Source organism: Chelonia mydas, chromosome 1 (genome assembly GCF_015237465.2).
Source record: "Chelonia mydas isolate rCheMyd1 chromosome 1, rCheMyd1.pri.v2, whole genome shotgun sequence".
Lineage (NCBI taxonomy): Eukaryota > Metazoa > Chordata > Testudines > Cheloniidae > Chelonia > Chelonia mydas.
This window is the reverse complement of record NC_057849.1, coordinates 109,247,689-109,268,093: the sequence shown is the minus strand read 5'-3', so window position 1 is coordinate 109,268,093 and position 20,405 is coordinate 109,247,689. Positions and strand designations below refer to the sequence as shown.

General features: G+C 44.3%; 1 protein-coding gene across 1 annotated transcript in view; it reads left to right on the top strand.

Annotated features, from left to right (window-relative positions):
- Window positions 1-14,728: 14,728 nt before the first annotated feature.
- Window positions 14,729-20,405, top strand: part of GRTP1 (growth hormone regulated TBC protein 1) — a 60,548-nt gene continuing 54,871 nt past the window's right edge. Inside the window, exon 1 of the mRNA XM_043535942.1 lies at window positions 14,729-14,793. Coding sequence (XP_043391877.1) covers window positions 14,765-14,793 — 29 coding nt within the window. The 5' untranslated portion in view covers window positions 14,729-14,764. The remainder of the gene's footprint in view (window positions 14,794-20,405) is intronic.

Genomic DNA, 20,405 nt, shown 5'->3' with positions numbered 1-20,405 from the left:
AGACTGCTTCTGCGTTATGAAAATACGATCTCACAATCACCCCCAGTCAGGCGTTACAAACACCAGTCAAAACCACTTCCAGCCAGTGTTGATTTTACTTTCTGGTGTTGTTGCTGGCTGCTTTGCAATACAAAATAAAGTACATTTAAATTCCATGCCCTTAACAAAAGGGCTCAATGGTCTGCTTTTTAACTGCCCATCAGATTCAAAGACAACCATCTACAAAGACTATCATAGAGCTGGTGAATAATAATTAAATAGTAGCTCAAAACATTTTCCATAAGCATTTGCTCAGATTTACAATTGAATTCACTTTGTCTGTACTTGTACCCCTTTGGAATTGCTTTTCATGAACACACAGATGGTGGGAAATTTACTCACAAATGCTCATAGAACTCAAATTTTAAGCTTGAGGTTTACACTAGGAGGGGCATTACAGGTAGTGACCTGAATGGTTAAGGTTGCCCAGCACTTTTCATTATAAGACTTTTTCAATTGCTTACAACTTTGCCAGACTATGACTGTTTGGGCTGAAATTTTCCATGTTGGGTGTCTGTATCAGGCTGAGTTTTTCTGGAAAAGTTTGAGTGAAAATGGATCAGCTGTTTCCAAGAACAAGGTTAGGGGAAAATGATATTTTGCCCATGTTTTTTTTTTTTTTTTTAAATTCCTCCAAGTGTTTTGTTGAAAAGTTCTAACTCTCTCATGCTTTAGAGAAGGGTCTTGAAATTTAGGGGGGTGAGAGAGAGAACCTGGTGTCAGGTATGTGCCTTTTGTTGTGTCTGTGAAAATTCACCCTAATATGGCCTCTGAAAAGCTACATTTCATACATACTTGGTAGAGAATTTTGAGTTTGGCAGCTAAATTTGCCAAAGATTCCATCTTCACTGAGCATAGGGTGAGCAGTTAGCAAGTGTGACAAATCAGGACAGGATAATAGGATCCTATATAAGACAAAGCCCCTCATATCAGGATGTTTCTGATGATATTGGGACATGTGGTCACACTAACTGAGCATGATCCAGCCACTGAGCATGCTCCACCCCAGGACTGCAGGGGCTGGGCATAGCTTTCCATGCAGTTCCTCCTCCTGTCCACCAGGGGCCATGGTGGTCCCAGGCACTGGACTGGAGAGCAGAAAGACCGACTCTGCTGTGTTCTCTATGTTCCCCTAGCAGTGCCCAGGTTGGGAGGGAGAAGCAGCTGGATTCCAGTGTCTGGGGCACCGGGGGGAAGGTGCATGGGGGAGGGGACATGTGAAGGGACCTGGGCAGGTGCCAGCAAGGGGGGAACAGAAAACCCAGACAGGAGGAGGACAGTAGGGGGATAGGGGTGGGGCATTTTGGGGTAGCAGAGTCAGGGAGGAAGGATAGGAGAGAGGGGGGGGTGTCACATTCCAGAGAGTCCAGTCCAGACCAGTGAGGGGCTGTGTCCCCACCTGCCCTGCAACCTTGGGTGCTTCACAACACCATGGTGCTGTAGCTCCCACCTGGGCAGCTTGCAGACAGCCCAACAGTCTGCCTGCCACGGCCTGAGTGTCTGTGTATAGCTGCAGCTTCTGGTCACGCATCAGTCACACTCTGGCTTCCACCAGCCTGGGTTACCACATCCTGGTGATCCTAACACACTCCCAGTCCTGGATTTCCCTCCCCCGCCCCCAAAAGTTTGTTTTTACAGCGCTGTCCAGCCCTCTCCTAGACAGTTCAGGTAACAAAGGTCCATTGTCCCCGTAAGGGGACAATATACAACAACTTGCTCCTTTTAAATGGAGTTACCACACAGCCCAACTTAGCCACAACACTAGATTAGTTTTAATTAAATAATAAAACAAAACAAGATAGGGATTTTAAGTCAATACAAGTATTAAGGCATTAAAGTCAAAGGGTGACAAGAAAAATAAAGATAACACTTTTTAAACAGAACAAATTAGCCTTGGCTCAAGGTGAAGTCCCTTAACACATGTTTTCAGTACATTGCTGACCAAATCCTCAGGCCAGGATCTGCTCCCAAAGTCCAGCAGCTGTTTCTTTTCTCATCTTAGGTGACACAAGAGATGGATAGGCATAGGTGTAGTTTGACTTCTATATGTGGGGGGCAGGGCCTGGTGGGGCTCTGGCCAGCTCCACACGGCAGGGCCTGGGGAGGGAGCACCACTCCGCCCTGACTCATTTCATCAGGCAACCCAGCCTGTCTGTTTGGGGAAGGGCGCAACCAAAAATTATAATTCAAAGGCGGGAGGGAGGCTCAGCTAAAAAAGTTTGAAAACCACTTAGGGTGAAGGCAGGGGGTAGATCAGGATGCAGGCAGGAGGGTAGCTCAGGGCTGTGTGCAGGCAGGGGGGTAGCTCAGGATGCAGGAAGGCAGTAGCTAGGGGCTGTGTGCCAGGAGGGCCCCCAATGTGGTCACTGCTCCCCAAGGGCTCTGCCAGCCCTGGAGCCAAGTCTCCTCACCTGGATGGCTTTTCCTGGCTGTGTGAGCAATCAAAGGGGTGCTTGGGAGCTGAGGAGCAGCTGCAGCCCTGCGCACGAGCAGCAGCAGCAGGAGACAAGGGAGCACCTTGGCCATCCATTCCATGGCACCAGCCAGAGCAACAGCTGCCCTGCACTGCCCAGCTCCAGCTTCTGGCCTCTGACCTGGTCAATGGGCAGTGCCTCAGGGAGAGAGATGAAGAGGGGTGGGTCGGTGGGCGTAGCTCACCCTGTGGCTTTGCACCCTGGACGGCTGCCCTGCTCTGGTTATGGCACTGCAGTTGTGAGGGCGGGGGCAATGCCATCCACAAACTCTGCCTTTGTGGATAGGGAGAGAGAACTTGAGGTACTGTAACTTGCTTTTATAGTTCAGTTACCCTTTGAAATGCATTTTCCTGAGGGCTACCCCTAGTTAAAGTTTATTCAGTAAAGAAGGCGACAGGGTGTCCGGTGGGGAAAGATGTTCTGTGCTGTTTCTTCTTGCCTCCATTTGCTGAAATGCCAATTTTCCTTGTCTCCTGTCTTCCTTCCATGCCAAAGAATGGCCACTTGACAGGTGATTGCCCATCAGCTTTGACGACAACTGGTTGGAGGTATCAGCTTTGTCCTTTGTCTTTGAGAAACAGGTTTACGCACTCCCCAGACTAGTCAGGTAAACGCACTTCAGTTATGATTTCATCTTGTGTTCCCAATTTTACATATAATGTTGCTACATACATTTTCACCATGATATTGACCAGCAAGTTACAGTATTAGTTTTCAAATCATACCTTAAAAGGCATATTTTATACAAATATTATTACAATGGTGTGTAGGGTGTGAATACAGGGGTGCATTCCACCACAGGGGAGCTTGGTGAAGAGCTGGGGTGGACAGGAGTGAGGGGGTGGATGGGGCAGGAGCCAATGAGGGATGGGGGTGTGTGGGAGGGCAGGGTAGGAGCCAGGGGAGGATAGGAGCAGGAATGAGATGGGGAAGAAGTTGGATGGAAGGATAACAGGAGGGCAGGGACAAGGACAGGAGCTGGGGAGATGAGGGAGCAGAAGGGACCTAGAGAATCTGTGGGGGAACAGCTACAGAAAAGTCAGTAACCACTAAAAAACACTGCCCTCCAGAACCTGGAGGTGAACCCACTATTCTTGGCTGAGTCTCAACATTCATTTGCTGTCTATCAAATTATAGCTGTGAAACCCCTGGGGAAAGTGTGACTCCTTACCCCTTGCTTTGGTGTGGCAGGTCCATACAGAAGATAACAGCCTTCTACTGCTACCATTTACTCTGTTAATTCAAGTACAAGAGGATCTAAAGATATCAACTGTGCTGGTGACTCATGTGAGTGGGTCAGTATAGTTCCACAAGATGGAACTTTTTGTTTTTTCAATGTTTGTTTTTTTAAATATCTAGAAAATTACATTAAAAGAATGTTAAGGTTGTGAAGTCAAGCACTCAGAAGTTAGAAAAATTAATGTAGGCATTTCCTAATGCAATCTTGATTCAGCCCTCTTGTGCATATGCATTATAATGCAACCTTTATGCCCCTTTAAGAAGGAGTGGGCCCTGTCAACCTGTGCCTGGTTAATTGCCTTCTATTGGGCCTGGAAAGAAGACACCCAGTTTATATAAAACATCAGGCAGCAGCTGGAAAAGGGAGAGACAGAAATGGGGAGCTGGGAGAAGGCTGAATGAGAGCTACTAGAGCAGTAATTCTCAAACTTTTGTACTGGGGACCCCTTTCACACAGTAAGCCTCTGAGCGTGACCCTCCCCCCCTTATAAATGAAACACATTTTTATATATTTAACACCATTATAAATGCTGGAGGCAAAGCGGAGTTTGGGGTGGAGGCTGACCACTTGTGACCCCCCATGTAATAACCTCATGACCCCCTGAGGGGTCACAACCCCCAATTTGAGAACCCCCTGTACTAGAGTTTCCTCCAGGGAGCAGTAGTGGAGAGCTGCTGGGAGAAGAGAGCTGGAAAAGGCTCAGGGTCAGGACAGCAGCAGAGGAGTTGGAGCTCTGGAAGGAAGGTCCAGGGAAGCAGTCCCATAGGCTGGTGTTCCAGACAAGGAACAGGGAGCTGGGAAGAACCCAGGGGAGGAGTAAGAGTTTAAGCCCAGAGTGGGAGGATCTTGGTTACTCTGCATTGTTAAATCCAGGGTAGGTGGATACTGTTTATATTATGGGTTTCAGAGTAGCAGCCGTGTTAGTCTGTATTCGCAAAAAGAAAAGGAGTACTAGTGGCACCTTAAAGACTAACAAATTTATTTGAGCATAAGCTTTCGTGAGCTACAGCTCACTTCATCGGATGCATTCAGTGGAAAATACAGTGGGGAGATTTATATACATAGAGAACATGAAACAATGGGTGTTACCATACACACTGTAAAGAGAGTGATCACTTAAGGTGAGCTATTACCAGCAGGAGAGCAGGGTGCGGGTGGGGAACCTTTTGTAGTGATAATCAAGGTGGGCCATTTCCAGCAGTTGAAAAGAACGTTTGAGGAACAGTGGGGGTTGGAGGAGCTTCATGTCAGGTCTTTGAGTTTGTCTAGGTAACACAGGAGAAACCTAGCAATCCACTAGTCTGATTGAAGAGGGAGGTCACAGAAGAGCCTGGCTTTTGCACTAGGGTGATGGAGTATACTTCATGACTTCGAAGCATTAATGTTAATAAATTAGCCTGCAGCAAGGGCACTATTGAACCGAAGAGTGAAGATGGAGTTTGAGGCACCTTTATGAGGGGGAAATGGAACTTGGGGGTGCCAATGGGGCCATCTCTACCCACAAGGGGTGCTGCAAGAGTACTTCCCTTGTTACAGTTCAATTACATGATCCTATACTATCTTCTGCCCAGGACACCTATTTCATTCAGGGCACAGCATGGATGGTGCTCCTTGAATGGGTAGCTAGCCAAAAAAAAAAATTTAAGCCTCATCATTCAACCTGGGGTTCTTCATTATTTTAAAATACTTTTTTTTACTGTAATGCTTCATATAGAATGACTTGATGCTTGACACAGTCAGGAGAAAGTGTTCACAGAACTTACCAGAATGGTAGAGTAGAGCCAATTAAATGAAACAGACAAGGATCTGACTACTCCCTTAACTGCTAGTACTCTGCAGTTACATGTGATTACTTTATTTAAGACTATGATGACAACTAGGTCTGTCATTTATTTAATAGTATATTGGTCAAGGCAGCAGGAAGACAGGTTTCCCAAAACAAATTGCTACAGCCCTGGCACAGAAGCAATTAAAACCAGACAAAGATTTGACTCATCTCAGATTGCACACAGAGTTATCCAGGTATGTGACAAGAGAAAGTTCAATTTAAACTCTACATCCAGTTAATAGATCTTATAGTTGCCTGATTTTTTCTAGGCATGATGTTTCAGGCAAGGCCTGTAGGGCCCAGAAAGGAAAATGTCTTAACATTCTCTAATCCTGTCTGTTACCTCTCCTTGATAAATTCAAAACTTCAGGAGCTACTCATCCAATCAGGGAAGAAAAAATTATAGGTGACTTAAACCTCCCATCACAAGTATTCAAATATTGAATACTTTCAGCAAGCAGTTATCAATTGACACTTACAAAATACTTTTAGTCAATTCAAACAGATATATACAGTATTTGAGGAAAGTGCAATCTCATCAGACTCTTAAATTGTCAGTTTTGTTAATTAATAAAAACTTAGTTAATTCAACCCTATAATGAGATGGATTGGTCTGCAATGGCCGTTAACCCTTTTCTGTGTGGAGTCTCCTAATGGTCTCAAATTTAACCTAAAGCAATAAACATCTGAATATCATTTCACTTTTGCCTCATTATTTTAGAGAAGCTAGGAGAAACAGAGTGCTATTGGTCCATTTCTCTTCCCCTGTCCTGTTTTCAGCATCATCACATTGTCTCAAATCTTCTTTTGTGGCAACTGAGCAAGAAAATGTTTCTGCAGAGAATTCAATGGGTAACAATTCTCCAAGCTGTTACTACATTGCAGCAATCTCAGGTGCTACCTTGTGTACTAAGGGGGTGGAATATATTTGGATTCCTGGAGCCAGCAGTCACACAGAGTAATCAAAGCAGTGGCACCTGCAGTGCTGATCACTGGCTTGTAACTTGTCTTGCCAACTACTAACCTTCATTGGCCTGATCGCATGAAACTGGTAGTGTATGGCTGAAAGCTGCAGTAGGCTGATTAAATATAAATTGTGAAATATGCTTCTTGGTGTCTCTCCCATGTAGTCTGATCAAAACCCAGAGGCCTTTCCCTTTGCATCTCTCCCCCTCCACAGTCAGCCACAGGAGCCCACCTGTTTCCAGCAGCTCCTCCTTCAAGTGAGCTCTTTCAGCCCTTTATAGGAATCACCAGATGCCATCTGGGTCTAATAATCCTTTCTCCCGGGGTCAAACATCTCTTCCAAAAACCAGTCTCCAAACAAGGGCGGGCAGGCGGGGGGGGCTGGCCCTACGTCCCCTAATGTAAAGCTACTCAGACAGTCTGGTCACTCAAAGACTCACAGCAAGCACAGGAAAAGGGTTAGGATTATCAAAGGTCTGCATCCCCCTACAGGGCCTGAAACTTATCACTTCCCTCACAAGCCTAGCTGCCTCACTCAGCCACATTTCAGCATATCTCCCTGAACAGCTGCTGCTCACTCCACTCACTTTACTCTCTATGCAGGGGGTTTTAATGGCTTAAGATATATCTACATAGCAAAAACTGAGCACAGGCCAGCTTATGCAAGCTAGTTTGAATCCAGCTAATGAGGGTAACAAGAGGAGCAGTGAAGACAGCAGAGGTAGTACAAGCCTGGCATGGACCCTGGCTATGTATTTGGCTTGCTAGCTCGCTCTGAAGTCCTCATGGTGGTGTCTTCGCTGCTGTTGTTACTTGCACTAACTGCATTCAAGCTAGCTCAGGTATGCTAGCCTATGCACAACTATTACTGCGTAGACATACTCTTTGTGTTCTTTGGGTCTTAGGCTCTGGCCTTGGAAAAACTGACCTTTTAACCTGGCTTGAGACAGGCAAGGAGGTATTTCCCAATGAAAAGCTCACCGATTGTTCTCTTAAAGGCCCTTGGTATTATCCCTGCAGTTACCCTATCAGCCATTGTTTCCTGCTTGTTTCTCCCTAACAGCCTCCTTTGATCAAATTCCGTGCAATCAGCCAAATAATAGCAGGCAGGTAAACTGAGATATATACAATATTCATTCAAAATAACATACATATTTCCCGCATTTTCCACATTGGGAATGACATAAAGGAGCTCTAAAATCCCCATATACAAGAAGGGGAGGATTCACCCAACAAAGGCCCTGTGGAAGGCTTAAGATGTAAGGTTTCTTCTTTTTCCCCCTCAAAAGCCCTGGCCTAGAGGTTGTGCAGGGGTAGAGGAGGGGCATTCTGGGGACAGGGCCACAGCAAGATTCTGGGCAGCTATGTGGCCCATAGAGGATCCCTGGAAGGCTGCCATAACTTAGCTGGGACTTCAGTGCTGTCTCCATTTCCTGAGGCCCTCTCCAACTTAAATCCATTTTAACCCCCCTCTTCCTAGGCTGTTAATTCTGTGTACACTGTTATATTTAATAAGGGGATGCTCCACATACATGAACATGAAAGTATCACTCACTGAAGTGCTGAGTGCCCTCATCTCCCATTGATATCAGTAGGAATTCAACACCTTACTGGATCAGACCCATAAAAGAAAAATCCCAAAGGTTCCATTCTTTGTCCCTTTACTCCTCATGCTCTCAGGCCCCTCTGCCATGACAGCTGTCCTTCCAGCCAAGGAAGCTTGAACATTACTCCCTCTATTGACTGAGTATAGACAAGGCCACAGAACATTTATTCCAGCTACTGTACAACACATTGTTAGTGTGTTAAGTTAAAAAAAAAAAAAAAAAAAAGCAATCGGTGCTTGAAAGATGGAAGGTACTATTTAAATGCTAATTATTTTAATTAGCATGGGGTAAGGGATACAGGCATCAGCCATTATAGACTGTAAACTCTATGAGGCAGGAACTGTCTTTTCTAATGATGTGTACATTGTCTAACACATTGGGACCTCCAAGTGCTACCACAATACAGATAAATAGCAGTCAGCCAGGGTAGGGGAGAATCAAAAAACAGAGCTTTTAATCTTCTCTCACAAGCCCGCTCTCCTACTTCCTTTCTTGATCTCTGGGAAATACCACCATCCTACCTATCACTCAGGTCTGTAACTTGGGTGTCATCTTCGATCTCTCTCTAGGTCCTCATGTCTATATTATGTCCAAATCCTGATTCTTTCTGAATAATATCCCTGAGATGAGACCTCCTTTCCTATCTAACCACACAGCTAAACTCTCGTCCATACTGTCACAGTTTCAGGGCAGCTGCACCTATTTTCTTTTCAGAAAGAGGCTGGATAGCCATCTGTCTTGGATGGTTTAGACACAACAAATCATGTATCTTGGCAGGGGTTTAGACTAGATGATTCTTGTGGTCCCTTCTTACCCTATGGTTCTATGATTCTATCCCTGCTCTGTGGTTCACTCCTGGAGTTCCAAGTCTTGTCTCCAGCCATCACCCATCTCTGGGCAGGGTACCTTGTACCACTGTCTTCTGACTGGGGGTTTTAGAGCTCTAGAGCTCCCTGCCTTTCACTGTGATATCCCCAGTAAGCCAGGCTAAAGGCCAGTGCCTATGTGTTGCTTTCTCTCCACGGTCTATGAACCGTGTGTTGCCAGCAGTTACAAGTTACCACATAGCTCTTTCTAAGCAAGCACATATATTCTTAAGGTAAAGCATTACAGAGAAACCATATAGAGAAGTTGCCATACACATGCTAAAAGCTTACTGGAGGTCACCCATCAGTCTTAAGGGACCCTACAAGGTCAAAAGAAAAAGGAGTACTTTTCTTTTTGCGAATACAGACTAACACGACTGCTACTCTGAAACCTATAAGGTCAAAGTCTTTCCAACCCGTCCACAAGGTTTGGGTCTCCCTTGGACAGAAGGTCCTGTCCATTTGTTAGATCAGAAAGATGGAGTCAGTTTAAACCCCACCTTTTTATTTCAAAAGCCCTTTCTTTGTTGATTTCTGGAAAACTCAGTTTGAACCAATATATGCAAGCCTCCCCAGGAATGGTACCTCTCTGGAGGTGTTTACAACCTAAGTAATTCACCTTAATCATCCCTGGAGGAGCAATCATAACCATCCCCTGAGGAGTTGCATATAATCTCTGACTCACAGTGATACACACACTTCACAAAATATGGTCCCCAAAGATTTTGCATGGGATTGTGATATCTGTCTCACAGGCTCTCATTTTTTGTCTCTCTTCCTGCAACATTCTTTTCTCTGGCCTTGGTAAAAGGAGTGATAGAGTTTAAGGTCAGAATGGACGAGTAGATCCATTCTGTAGATCATACTTTCATGCACATGTTACATATTGTCATCCTTACTGAAAAGTGAGGCAAAGTATTCATTTATCTTTAGTCTCCTACCCATTCTCATGGCATACTGGCTGTGACACTCTATACCTCAGGGGAACACCTAGCACCCTTATGTTCATCCTTATGAAATGATTATGTGGTATCCAATGCAAAGTTTGTCATGTAGGGTGTCTTCGGAAGGCTCATGATGCACTGAGCATAGTTGTTATAGTAATTGTTACAGTAATGTTATAGTAAGGTTATAGATTATAATTTCACATATGTAGTTATGAGGCTGAAAATGTATCCTCGTGGCTTAAAATAAACCCAGGCAAAAACTCTCCAAGAGCAGAGAGGCAGTTCACACCTCATCAGGGCAGCTATGGACAAACCCAGCCCAGCCTCACAGGAACAAAGGACGCTGGCTTAGGCAGCAACAAAAGAATCTGTTAGACTCTTGAGGGAGTCACCCCCCTTCCTTTGGTCAGTTTGGAACTGCGATGAGGTAATGCTCACCTGACTCTGAAGGGGGGGCAAAGCCAAGAGGGGAGAAAAGGACATGATAAAAGGGAGAAACATTTGCCATGCTCTTCCTCTCTCTTCCACCTACATCTACAGCCACCACACCAAGCAACTGAAACGCTGATCAAAGGGGAGAGCCTGGCTGAAGAGCAGCCGGCCAGCCAGCCTGTGGTGAGAAGCATCTAAGTTTGTAAGGACATGGAGAGTGTTAAGATCAGCTTAGAATGTGTTTTGCTTTTATTTCATTTGACCAAATCTGATTTGTTATGCTTTGACTTATAATCACTTAGAATCTATTTTTATAGTTAATAAATCTGTTGATTCTACCTGAAGCAGTGCATTTGGTTTGAAGCATGTCAGAGACTCCCCTTGGGATAACAAGCCTGATACATATTAATTTCTTTGTTAAATTGACAAACTCATAAACTTGCAGCATCCAGTGGGAATAACTGGACACTGCAAGACGGAGGTTCCTAGGGTGGTGTCTGGGAGATATTGACTAGTGTCATTCGGTTGTACAATCCAAGGAGCAGCTTACATGCCAGAGGCAGTGCGTGAGCAGCCCAGGAGTAGGGGTTCTCACAGCAGAGCAGGGTGAGGCTGGCTCCCAGAATCAAGGATTGGAATGACCTAGCAGATCACCGGTCCAGATAACACCAGAGGGGAACATCACACTGGCCCAACCTCATCTTTCCTTATCCTCTTATTTATAAAACTAAAAAACCTATTATTTTAAGTTCCTTAGCAAGAGCTAATTAGGCTTGACTTTTTTTTTTTTTTTTTTTAATAGCAATTCTTACTTTTTCCTACATCTCTTTGCAGATTCAGACCCTTTTTCCATCCCCTATAGTCTCTGCTTACTCCTAATAATCTTTTTGAGGTGGTTATTCATCTAGCTATGTCTAGAGCCTTTTCTTACAACTCCCTCCCCCCACCCCCCATCTTGGGATGGAAATTTCAGATATAAAAAAACTATCATTATTTTGAAGAAATTCCATGTCTCCTCCACATTTAAGCTCTTTTGTCCAGCTGAGTTCTTTAACTAATTCCCTTAATTTCCCAGGGTCTGTGCTTTTGAAATAAAAACTGTAGTTTGATGACTGGGTTTTGATTATCCTTCCATTTAATTTAAATGGAATCAATTTGTGATTTCTTGATCCAAGTTTGTTTCCTATGATTATGTCTTCTGTGATGATCTCACTACTTAATACAACCAAGTATAAAACTGCATCACCTCTTGTTGGTTCAGACACAATTTGAAGAAAACTGTCATCTAGCCCATGTAGGAATAATTGGGCCCTGCCAGTATTAGTAGCATTTGTTCTCCTTCAGTATCAAAGTCTCCCATTATGACTGTCATAAACATACAGCTAAGGATAGCATAGAATCCCTCCTTTACCTGTAAGGAGTTAAGAAGCTCAAATAACCTGATTGGCACCTGACCAAAAGGACCAATAAGGGAAGAAGATCCTTTCAAATCTGTGGGGGGAGGTTTTGTTTGTGTGGTCTTTTGTTGTTCTCTCCGGGACAGAGAGGGACCAGGGCAGGAGAAACCATCACATAAAACCCTACCTGAAATAAGCATTAGATTACAAAAATTGTAAGTAAAGCAAGGAAATGTTAGATTCTTTTGTTTTAGCTTGTGAGTTTTCCCTATGTTAAGAGGGAGGTTTATTCCTTTTTTTTGTAACTTTGAAGTTTTGCCTAGAGGGGAATCCTCTGTGTTTTAAATCTTATTACCCTGTAAAATTACCTTCCATCCTGATTTTACAGAGGTGCTTCTTTTACTTTTTTCTTCATAATAAAGTTCTTGTTTTTAAGAATCTGATTGGGTTCTAGTGTCCTAAAAACTCAAGGGTCTGATCTGTGCTTACCTTGTTTACCTATTTGGTTGGTATATTATTCTCAAGCCTCCCCAGGAAAGGGGGTGAAGGGGCTTGGGAGAATATTTTGGGGAAACAGGAACTCCAAGTGGTCCTTTTCCTGAATCTTTGTCTAACTCACTTGGCGGTGGCAGTGATACCATCCAAGGACAAGGAAGAATTTTTGCCTTGGGGAAGTTTATAACCTAAGCTGATATGTGGGTCTTTCATACAGGTCCCCACGTCTGTACCCCAGAGTTCAGAGTGAGGAGGGAACCCTGACAATGACAATTCCCCAAAAGTATCTCTCTCTAATAATAAAGAGATCACTATCCATGTCAGAAGATGACCCCGGGGGGTGGGGTGGGGGTGGGGGTGGTCTATAGCAGACCTCTAACACAATCCCAACAGAACCTAATTTGCTTCCCCAAAGTGATTTTGACCCAGACAGATTTTGTTTTGTCTATGCTATCACTTCATATTTCTTTAGCATTTAGTGCTTCTTTCATATACAGCACAACTCCACCTCCCTTACCTTTATTTCTCTCTCCCCTAAACAGCATATCCTTCAGTAAGATGTAGGGATTACAGAAACATGGTGGAGTAGCACTCAGGACTGGAATACAAAATCTGGTTAGGCCTCTTGCACCAGTTGTTCCAGTTTCTCCATTTTATTGCCCAGATTTCTTGCATTCCTGTACAGCCATTTCAGTTTCCTTTGAACCTCACCCAGTTTTCTAGCTTGTGGTGCTCTGTTGTGTCTTCATTTAGCTGATTTTCCTGTTCCTGTGCAGTGAAGTCAGGAGTGGAGATTTTGAGAGTCTCTCCCAGCCTTCTCGCCTTATCTCCTAGTTTATAGTCCTTCTTATCAATCATGCCAGCCTTGTTAGCAGAAGATTAATACCCCAGGTACTCAAGTGAAGTCCATCAGTTGAGAAATCTTTTCAATTAATGCCTTTAAAGGATTGGTGCTAATGGACTGGGAGCATTGAGTTCTCTTTCTTTAGGGACCAGAAGTATTCTACTGACAATCACTTGAGCTTCCACTTCTTTAAGCGTCTTACCCATCCAAGCATAGTCATTCTTGGTCCATTCCAATGGGAATGTTGTTCATTCTGACATGCAGCACAATCAGTGTCTCTTTCCCCACTCCCATCAGGATGCTCTTCAGCTTCATGTCCACATCTTGTGTCCTTGCTCCTGGCAGCAGCACACTCTTCTGTTCTCTTGATCTGGTTTGATGCCAGGCCTGTTGATTCTTCCGAGTATGTTGCTTCACTCCTATCCATTCAAATTGCTGTTACAAAGATCACTTACCTAGCCCACCACTTTGAACATGTCATCCCTTCTCCTCTTTCCATCCCTCCACTAGTTCCACTTTCTCAAATATAAGTTACTTGTCTTCACTTTCAAGGCCCTTCATGGCCTATTCTCAGCCTATGTACCATTTCTCCTTCACTTTCAAGATTTTGACTCTTCATTGCCCTCTTGTTAAAGTCTCAAACGAGCACTTTTGTGCTTCCTCCTATGCTACCTCAGTCTTGGGATGAGCTCCCCATAAACATCTGCAAAGCCACCTCCTTATCCTCTTTCAAAACCCTCCTTAAAACTCTATGCCATGATGCCAACAAAAACTTAATGGTTAGGCCGCTGGTGTGCTCTGACCAGGGGTGAAAGTAATATTAAACACTTACTGGTATGGGGGCCAGACTCTGGGACCCCAGAAGGAGCAGGGCTGGGGGGGGGAGGGGTCAGCCTCCTCCAGCCAGCCCATCCTCACTGCCTGTTCTGCGCCGCGCAGGGCTCCAGCAACGATTTAAAAGGGCCTGGGGCTCCAGTTGCTGCTGCTGCAAGCCCCAGGCCCTTTTAAATCGCCGGCCCCGGAGCAACTGCCCCTTTTGACCCCCTCCACCCATCAGCAGCCCTGCCGGTAGGGTTCCTACGGGCAGGGCCGCCGATGAGAGGGAGGGAGGGGGCAAAAGGGGCCATGGCAGCTCTTTAATGTCAGCTGCATACGGGCCGGTACCGGCTTCTTACCAGTACACCAAACTGGCCCACTTTCACCCCTGGCTCTGACCACTGCCTGTCATGCTGACCAATACAGTCTCATTGTTTCCTTGTACTTCGCCACCTGTCTGTATCCATCTGTCTCTTGTCTTAAATTGTAAGTTCTTAGGGACAAGGACAATCATTTTGTTCTGTTTGTACAGTGCCTAGCACAATGGGGTCCTGGTAATACAAAAATAAAAATGTTACTGTCATAAATATAAAGGGAAGGGTAACCACCTTTCTGTATACAGTGCTATAAAATCCCTCCTGGCCAGAGGCAAAACCCTTTCACCTGTAAAGGCTTAAGAATCTAAGGTAACCTCACTGGCACCTGACCCAAAATGACCAATGAGGGGACAAGATGCTTTCAAATCTGGAGGGGGGGAGGGGGACACAAAGGGTTCTCTGTCTGTGTGATGCTTTTGCTGGGAACAGATCAGAAATGCAAGCCTTCCAACTCCTGTTAAGTGAGTAAGTAATCTAGCTAGAAAATGCATTAGATTTCCTTTTGTTTAATGGCTGGTAAAATACACTGTGCTGGAGGGAATGTATATTCCTGTTTTTGTGTCTTTTTCTAACTTAAGGTTTTGCCTAGAGGGATTCTCTGTGTTTTGAATCTGATTACCCTGTAAGGAATTTTCCATCCTGAGTTTACAGAGGTGATTCTTTTACTTTTTTTTTTTAAATTAAAATTATTCTTTTAAGAACCTGATTGATTTTTCCTTGTTCTTAAGATCCAAGGGTTTGGGTCTGTGTTCACCTGTACCAATTGGTGAGCATTATTATCGAGCCTTCCCCAGGAAAGGGGGTGTAGGGCTTGGGGGGATATTTTGGGGAAAGACATCTCCAAGTGGGTTCTTTCCCTGTTCTTTGGTTAAGATGCTTGGTGGTGGCAGCATACTGTTCAAGGCCAAAGCAAAGTTTGTACCTTGGGGAAGTTTTTAACCTAAGCTGGTAAGAATAAGCTTAGGGGGTCTTTCATGCGGGTCCCCACATCTGTACCTTAGAGTTCAGAGTGGGGAAGGAACCCTGACAGATCATATTTAGGAGGCAGCCTCCTTGAGGATCATGCTGGGAGGGATCAGCTGTTTATCTCCTTTGTGAAATCCTATCAGCCAGTCTCTTCAGCAATCATTTGCTTGCTGACTCCACTAGATGATGTTTCTCTGGCAGTAATTGTAATTTTCGAAGAGTTTGCCTGCTGGAAAGTCAGGACTTGATTAAAAATGCACAGGCAGGAATATCATTTCACTGCTCCCATGCAGTTTCTTAAGATGTATGTTTCAGGTGACTGGTTATTGCAGTGGGTGTGTTTTTGGTTTGCTCTAGGTCACAGAAGGAAGGAAAACACCTTTTTAAGGAAACTGTGTGCTGCAGATTTTGCAATGACAGAGGGGTTGGGGAAACAGGGAAACTCACTAGCTGCTGTTGTTGTTTTTATCTGGCCCTTAGTTTCTATCATCAGGTAACAGACTAAGGAAATAAAAACGTAAGCTAATAATATCATCTCAGCATAATAAAACATTGACTTTTACTACCAGTAAGCTCTTCAGGGGAAAAATAAAAGAAGCTGCAGAAGCAGAGGATACCAGACTTATAGTTTAAAAAAAAAAAAACCCTTAAATCCAGTATAGCTGCCAAGTCTCACTCATTTGGAGGCAAATTCCCTCCATTTGAATGGAATTTAAGACAACGCGAGAAATCTCTCTCCCTTTTTTGGGAGTATTTCAATGAGATTTCTCTTGCAGAAGAAATGTCCTTTAAAACAATTTTAGAGGCTGTATGAATAGTGTTTAACATTTAAAACCCAACCTGAAGCAAATACTCTCCAGCAACCACACAATAAAAACACTAACTCAGAAACCTATCCTTGCAACAAAGCCCGCTGCCAACTCTGTCCACATATTTATTCAACTGACACCATCATAGGACCTTGTCAAGGTTCCTCCCCAACTCTGAACTCTAGGATACAGATGTGGGGACCTGCATGAAAACCTCCTAAGCTTACTTTCACCAGCTTAGGTTAAAGCTTCCCCAAGGTACAAATTAATTTTATCCTTTGACCCTGGATTTCCACTGCCACCACTAAACTTTAACTGGGTTTACTGGGAAACGTAGTTTGGACACATCTTTCCCCCCCAAAATCCTCCCAACCCTTGCACTCCACTTCCTGGGAAAGGTTTGGTAAAAATCTTCACCAATTTGCATAGGTGACCACAGACCCAAACCCTTGGATCTGAGAACAATGAAAAGCATTCAGTTTTCTTACAAGAAGACTTTTAATAGACGTAAAGGAATCACCTCTGTAAAATCAGGATGATAGATCCTTACAGGGTAATTAGATTCAAAACATAGAGAATCCCTCTAGGCAAAACCTTAAGTTACAAAAAAGGTACACAGACAGGAATAGTCATTCTATTCAGCACAATTCTTTTCTCAGCCATTTAAAGAAATCATAATCTAACACATACCTAGCTAGATTACTTACTAAAAGTTCTAAGACTCTATTCCTGTTCTATCCCCGGCAAAAGCAGCATACAGATAGACATAGACCCTTTGTTTCTCTCCCTCCTCCCAGCTTTTGAAAGTATCTTGTCTCCTCATTGGTCATTTTGGTCAGGTGCCAGCGAGGTTACCTTTAGCTTCTTAACTCTTTACAGGTGAGAGGATTTTTCCTCTGGCCAGGAGGGATTTTAAAGGGGTTTACCCTTCCCTTTATATTTATGACAGGCCTAATCACATTACCCACGCCATCAGGGGCTCGTTCACCTGCAAATCTACCAATGTGATATATGCTATCATGTGTCGGCAATGCCCCTCTGCCATGTACATTAGCCAAACCGGACAGTCTCTACGCAAAAGAATAAATGGACACAAATCTGACATCAGGAATCAGAACATTCAAAAACTGGTAGGAGAACACTTCAACCTCTCTGGCCACTCAGTTGAAAGATTTAAGGGTGGCAATTTTGCAACAGAAAAGCTTCAGAAACAGACTCCAATGAGAAACCGCTGAGCTTGAATTAATATGCAAACTAGATACCATTAACTTGGGTTTGAAATAGAGACTCAGAGTGGCTGGGTCATTACACATATTGAATCTATTTCCCTAAGTTAAGTTTCCTCACACCTTCTTGTCAACTGTCTAAATGGGCCATCTTGATTATCACTACAAAAGTTTTTTTTCTCATGCTGATAATATCTCATCTTAACTAATTAGCCTCTCACAGTTTGTATGGCAACTTCCAACTTATCTGTATGTATATATATATCTTCTTATTATATGTTCCACTGCATGCATCCAGTGAAGTGAGCTGTAGCTCACGAAAGCTTGTGCTCAGATAAATTTGTTAGTCTCTAAGGTGCCACAAGTACTTCTGTTCTTTTGTCAAAATGACACCTATTTATAATTGTTCTGTGAGACAAAGTATAGTGAAAAGGTGGGAGGATTGACTTGTAGTTAAAGTAGAGGATGGGAATCAGTAGGGCTGGCGTCTATTCCCTATTCTACCACAGGATTTAGCCCTGATCCTGCAAAAACTTATGCCCATTGATTTTAGCATGCAGAAATCTTTACAGAGCCTAACTTCAGTGTCTTGGTTTTTGGGTGCTAAAATAGGACCTATGATCTGATGTTCGAAGATGGTGAATATCCATATTCCTATTGAAGTAAGCAAGAGTTGTGGTTGCTCAGCCCCTCTGAATATCATGTCCTAGGTATCTCATTTTGGGCTGCGAAAATTGAGGTCCCTTTTTAAAACATGATCCCCATCCTGAAAACCCTTAGGTTGATCTGTAATTCATTCATCTGAATAGTCACACTGAAGTTACTGGGACTATTCACATGCTTGAAGGTTAGATCCTGCAAATGGCTTTGCATGCGCAGATGCAGACACCTGCACCTGTGCTGAACCACAACAACTTCAGTGGGGCTCCCTGTGGGCTGAGAGGTTTGCCCCAGTGTGACCAAGGGCAGGATTGTGTGGCCTTGGACAATTCACTTTGGCCCTGATCCTGCAAAGACTTATGCAGCTACTGTAGCATTAAGACCTAAGAGAGGAGAAGAATTCAATGCAACTAATAAACCAAAGAAAATTTCAAGAACAACAATACATGGTTTTTAAACAGAACAAAAAAGAAATCAAACTAATATTACACATTTTTTTTAAAGAAAAAAAATGAAAAATCAGAGACCTGTTTTGGTTACTTTGTAAAATGCAATTGATATTTCTGCCATACAGGTTACACTTTTGCTCCATCTTTGAAACCTGTCGGCATAATGAACCCAATCCTGCAAATTGCTCTATGTGGATGGGCCATGTGGAGCACAGTGCCTAAAACTGCCCTGGCAGCTTAGGAGTTTCTGCTTTTAGCATCAATGAAAGGCTATTACTTAGAGTTCATCTCCGTCTGTGACCAGAGAAAAACACACAAGCCCCTTAGAGCTGATCCTGAGCTCACGCATCTCCTGAAGGGCCCAATCCTGCATGTTGGGAACTTGGCCACTGACAGGCAGGGAGCAGCTGTACTGGGCTGGAAGGCGGGGATCAAAAATAAGGATGTTTAACATAAAGTCCTTAGGGAAATGGTACAAAGGGACCAGGTGCCTGCTGGTGAGAGTTTTGTCTTCCACTCCAGTGGGAGGAGAAAAGGCCCATTGCAGAACTCCCCTGCTTTGCCCTACAAGCCCTTGCTACTTGGGCTCAGCGCAAGTCCCAGTCATAGAATCATAGGACTGGAAGAGACCTTGAGAGATCATCTAGTCCAGTCCCTTGCACTCATGGAAGGACTAAGTATTATCTAGACCAGAGGCTCTCAACCTTTTTCTTTCTGAGCCCCGCCCCCCCCGCCCATGCTATAAAAACTCTGCGGCCCACCTGTGCCACAATAACTGATTTTCTGCATATAAAAGCCAGGGCCTGTATTAGGGGGTAGCAAGCAGGGCAGTTGCCCGGGGCCTCATGCCACCGAAGCTACATTGCTCAAGCTTTGGCTTCAGCACCAAGTGGTGGGGCTTTAGCTTTTTATCCTGGGCCGCAGTGAGTCTGATGCTGGCCCTGCTTGGCAGCCCCCCTGAAACCTGCTTGTGGCCCCCCAAGGGTCCCTGGACTCCTGGTTGAGAACCACTGATCTAGACCATCCCTGACAGGTGTTTGTCTAAGGTGCTTTTTAAAATCTCCAATGATGAAGACTCCATAACCTCCCTCTGCAATTTATTCCAGTGCTTAACTACCCTGACAATTAGGAAGTTTTTCCTGATGTCCAACCTAAACCTCCCTTGCTGAAATTTAAGCCCATTGCCTCTTTATTTCTGGGGGAATTCTGCATCACTGCACAATGCAGAATTTTGCAGCAATTAATGTTGGGTGTGCAGAATTTTCTCCTCCCCCTCCCCATGAAATGGGTGCAGAAATCTTGGCACAACTAGGGGCTTCTGGACCCAGCAGAGCCCAGCTTGCAAATAGAAGACAAAGCCGGGGGGAAGGGAAGGAACTGGAGGGTTCCCAGTGTTGAAAACGGGCACCACTACCCCTGAAATCCCCTGGATCTTTACTGGCTCCGGGTGGATTACTGTCATACCAGTGAAAAAGGTCCACGGTAATTATCTTCAATACACAGCAGTTTATTGAGAAGGAATTACATAAGTGGTAAAGGGTTACATTAAGCACATAACTCCTATGTTAGACATTAAGAACTATACATTAAGAGCTATACATTCCTCTTAGCGAGCCTCTCTTTCATAAACATACACAAACAGGCCCTGCGCTAGCGTCACGCAGTTCCTGCTTGGCAAACAGAGAAGGTGGTTACCAATCTATGGATGGCGGCTTCTCTCCAGGTCTGTTCTCCTCAGCCCTCTGGTCTGTCTTGGATTCCCTCGAGGCAAGGCCTTGGTTACCTTGAGACCCCTCTGGTTCACAGTCCTACTTGAGCCCACGGAGCACAGTTTTGGCTACTCTGTCAAGCAGCGTTGCTTCTTCAAATGTCAGTTAAGGAATCCCAATCACAGTAATTTGCTTTGCTTGATTCTTATACTCTTTTTCCTCAAAGGAGTCACGTCTTAAAAGCATGCCTAGTGGGCG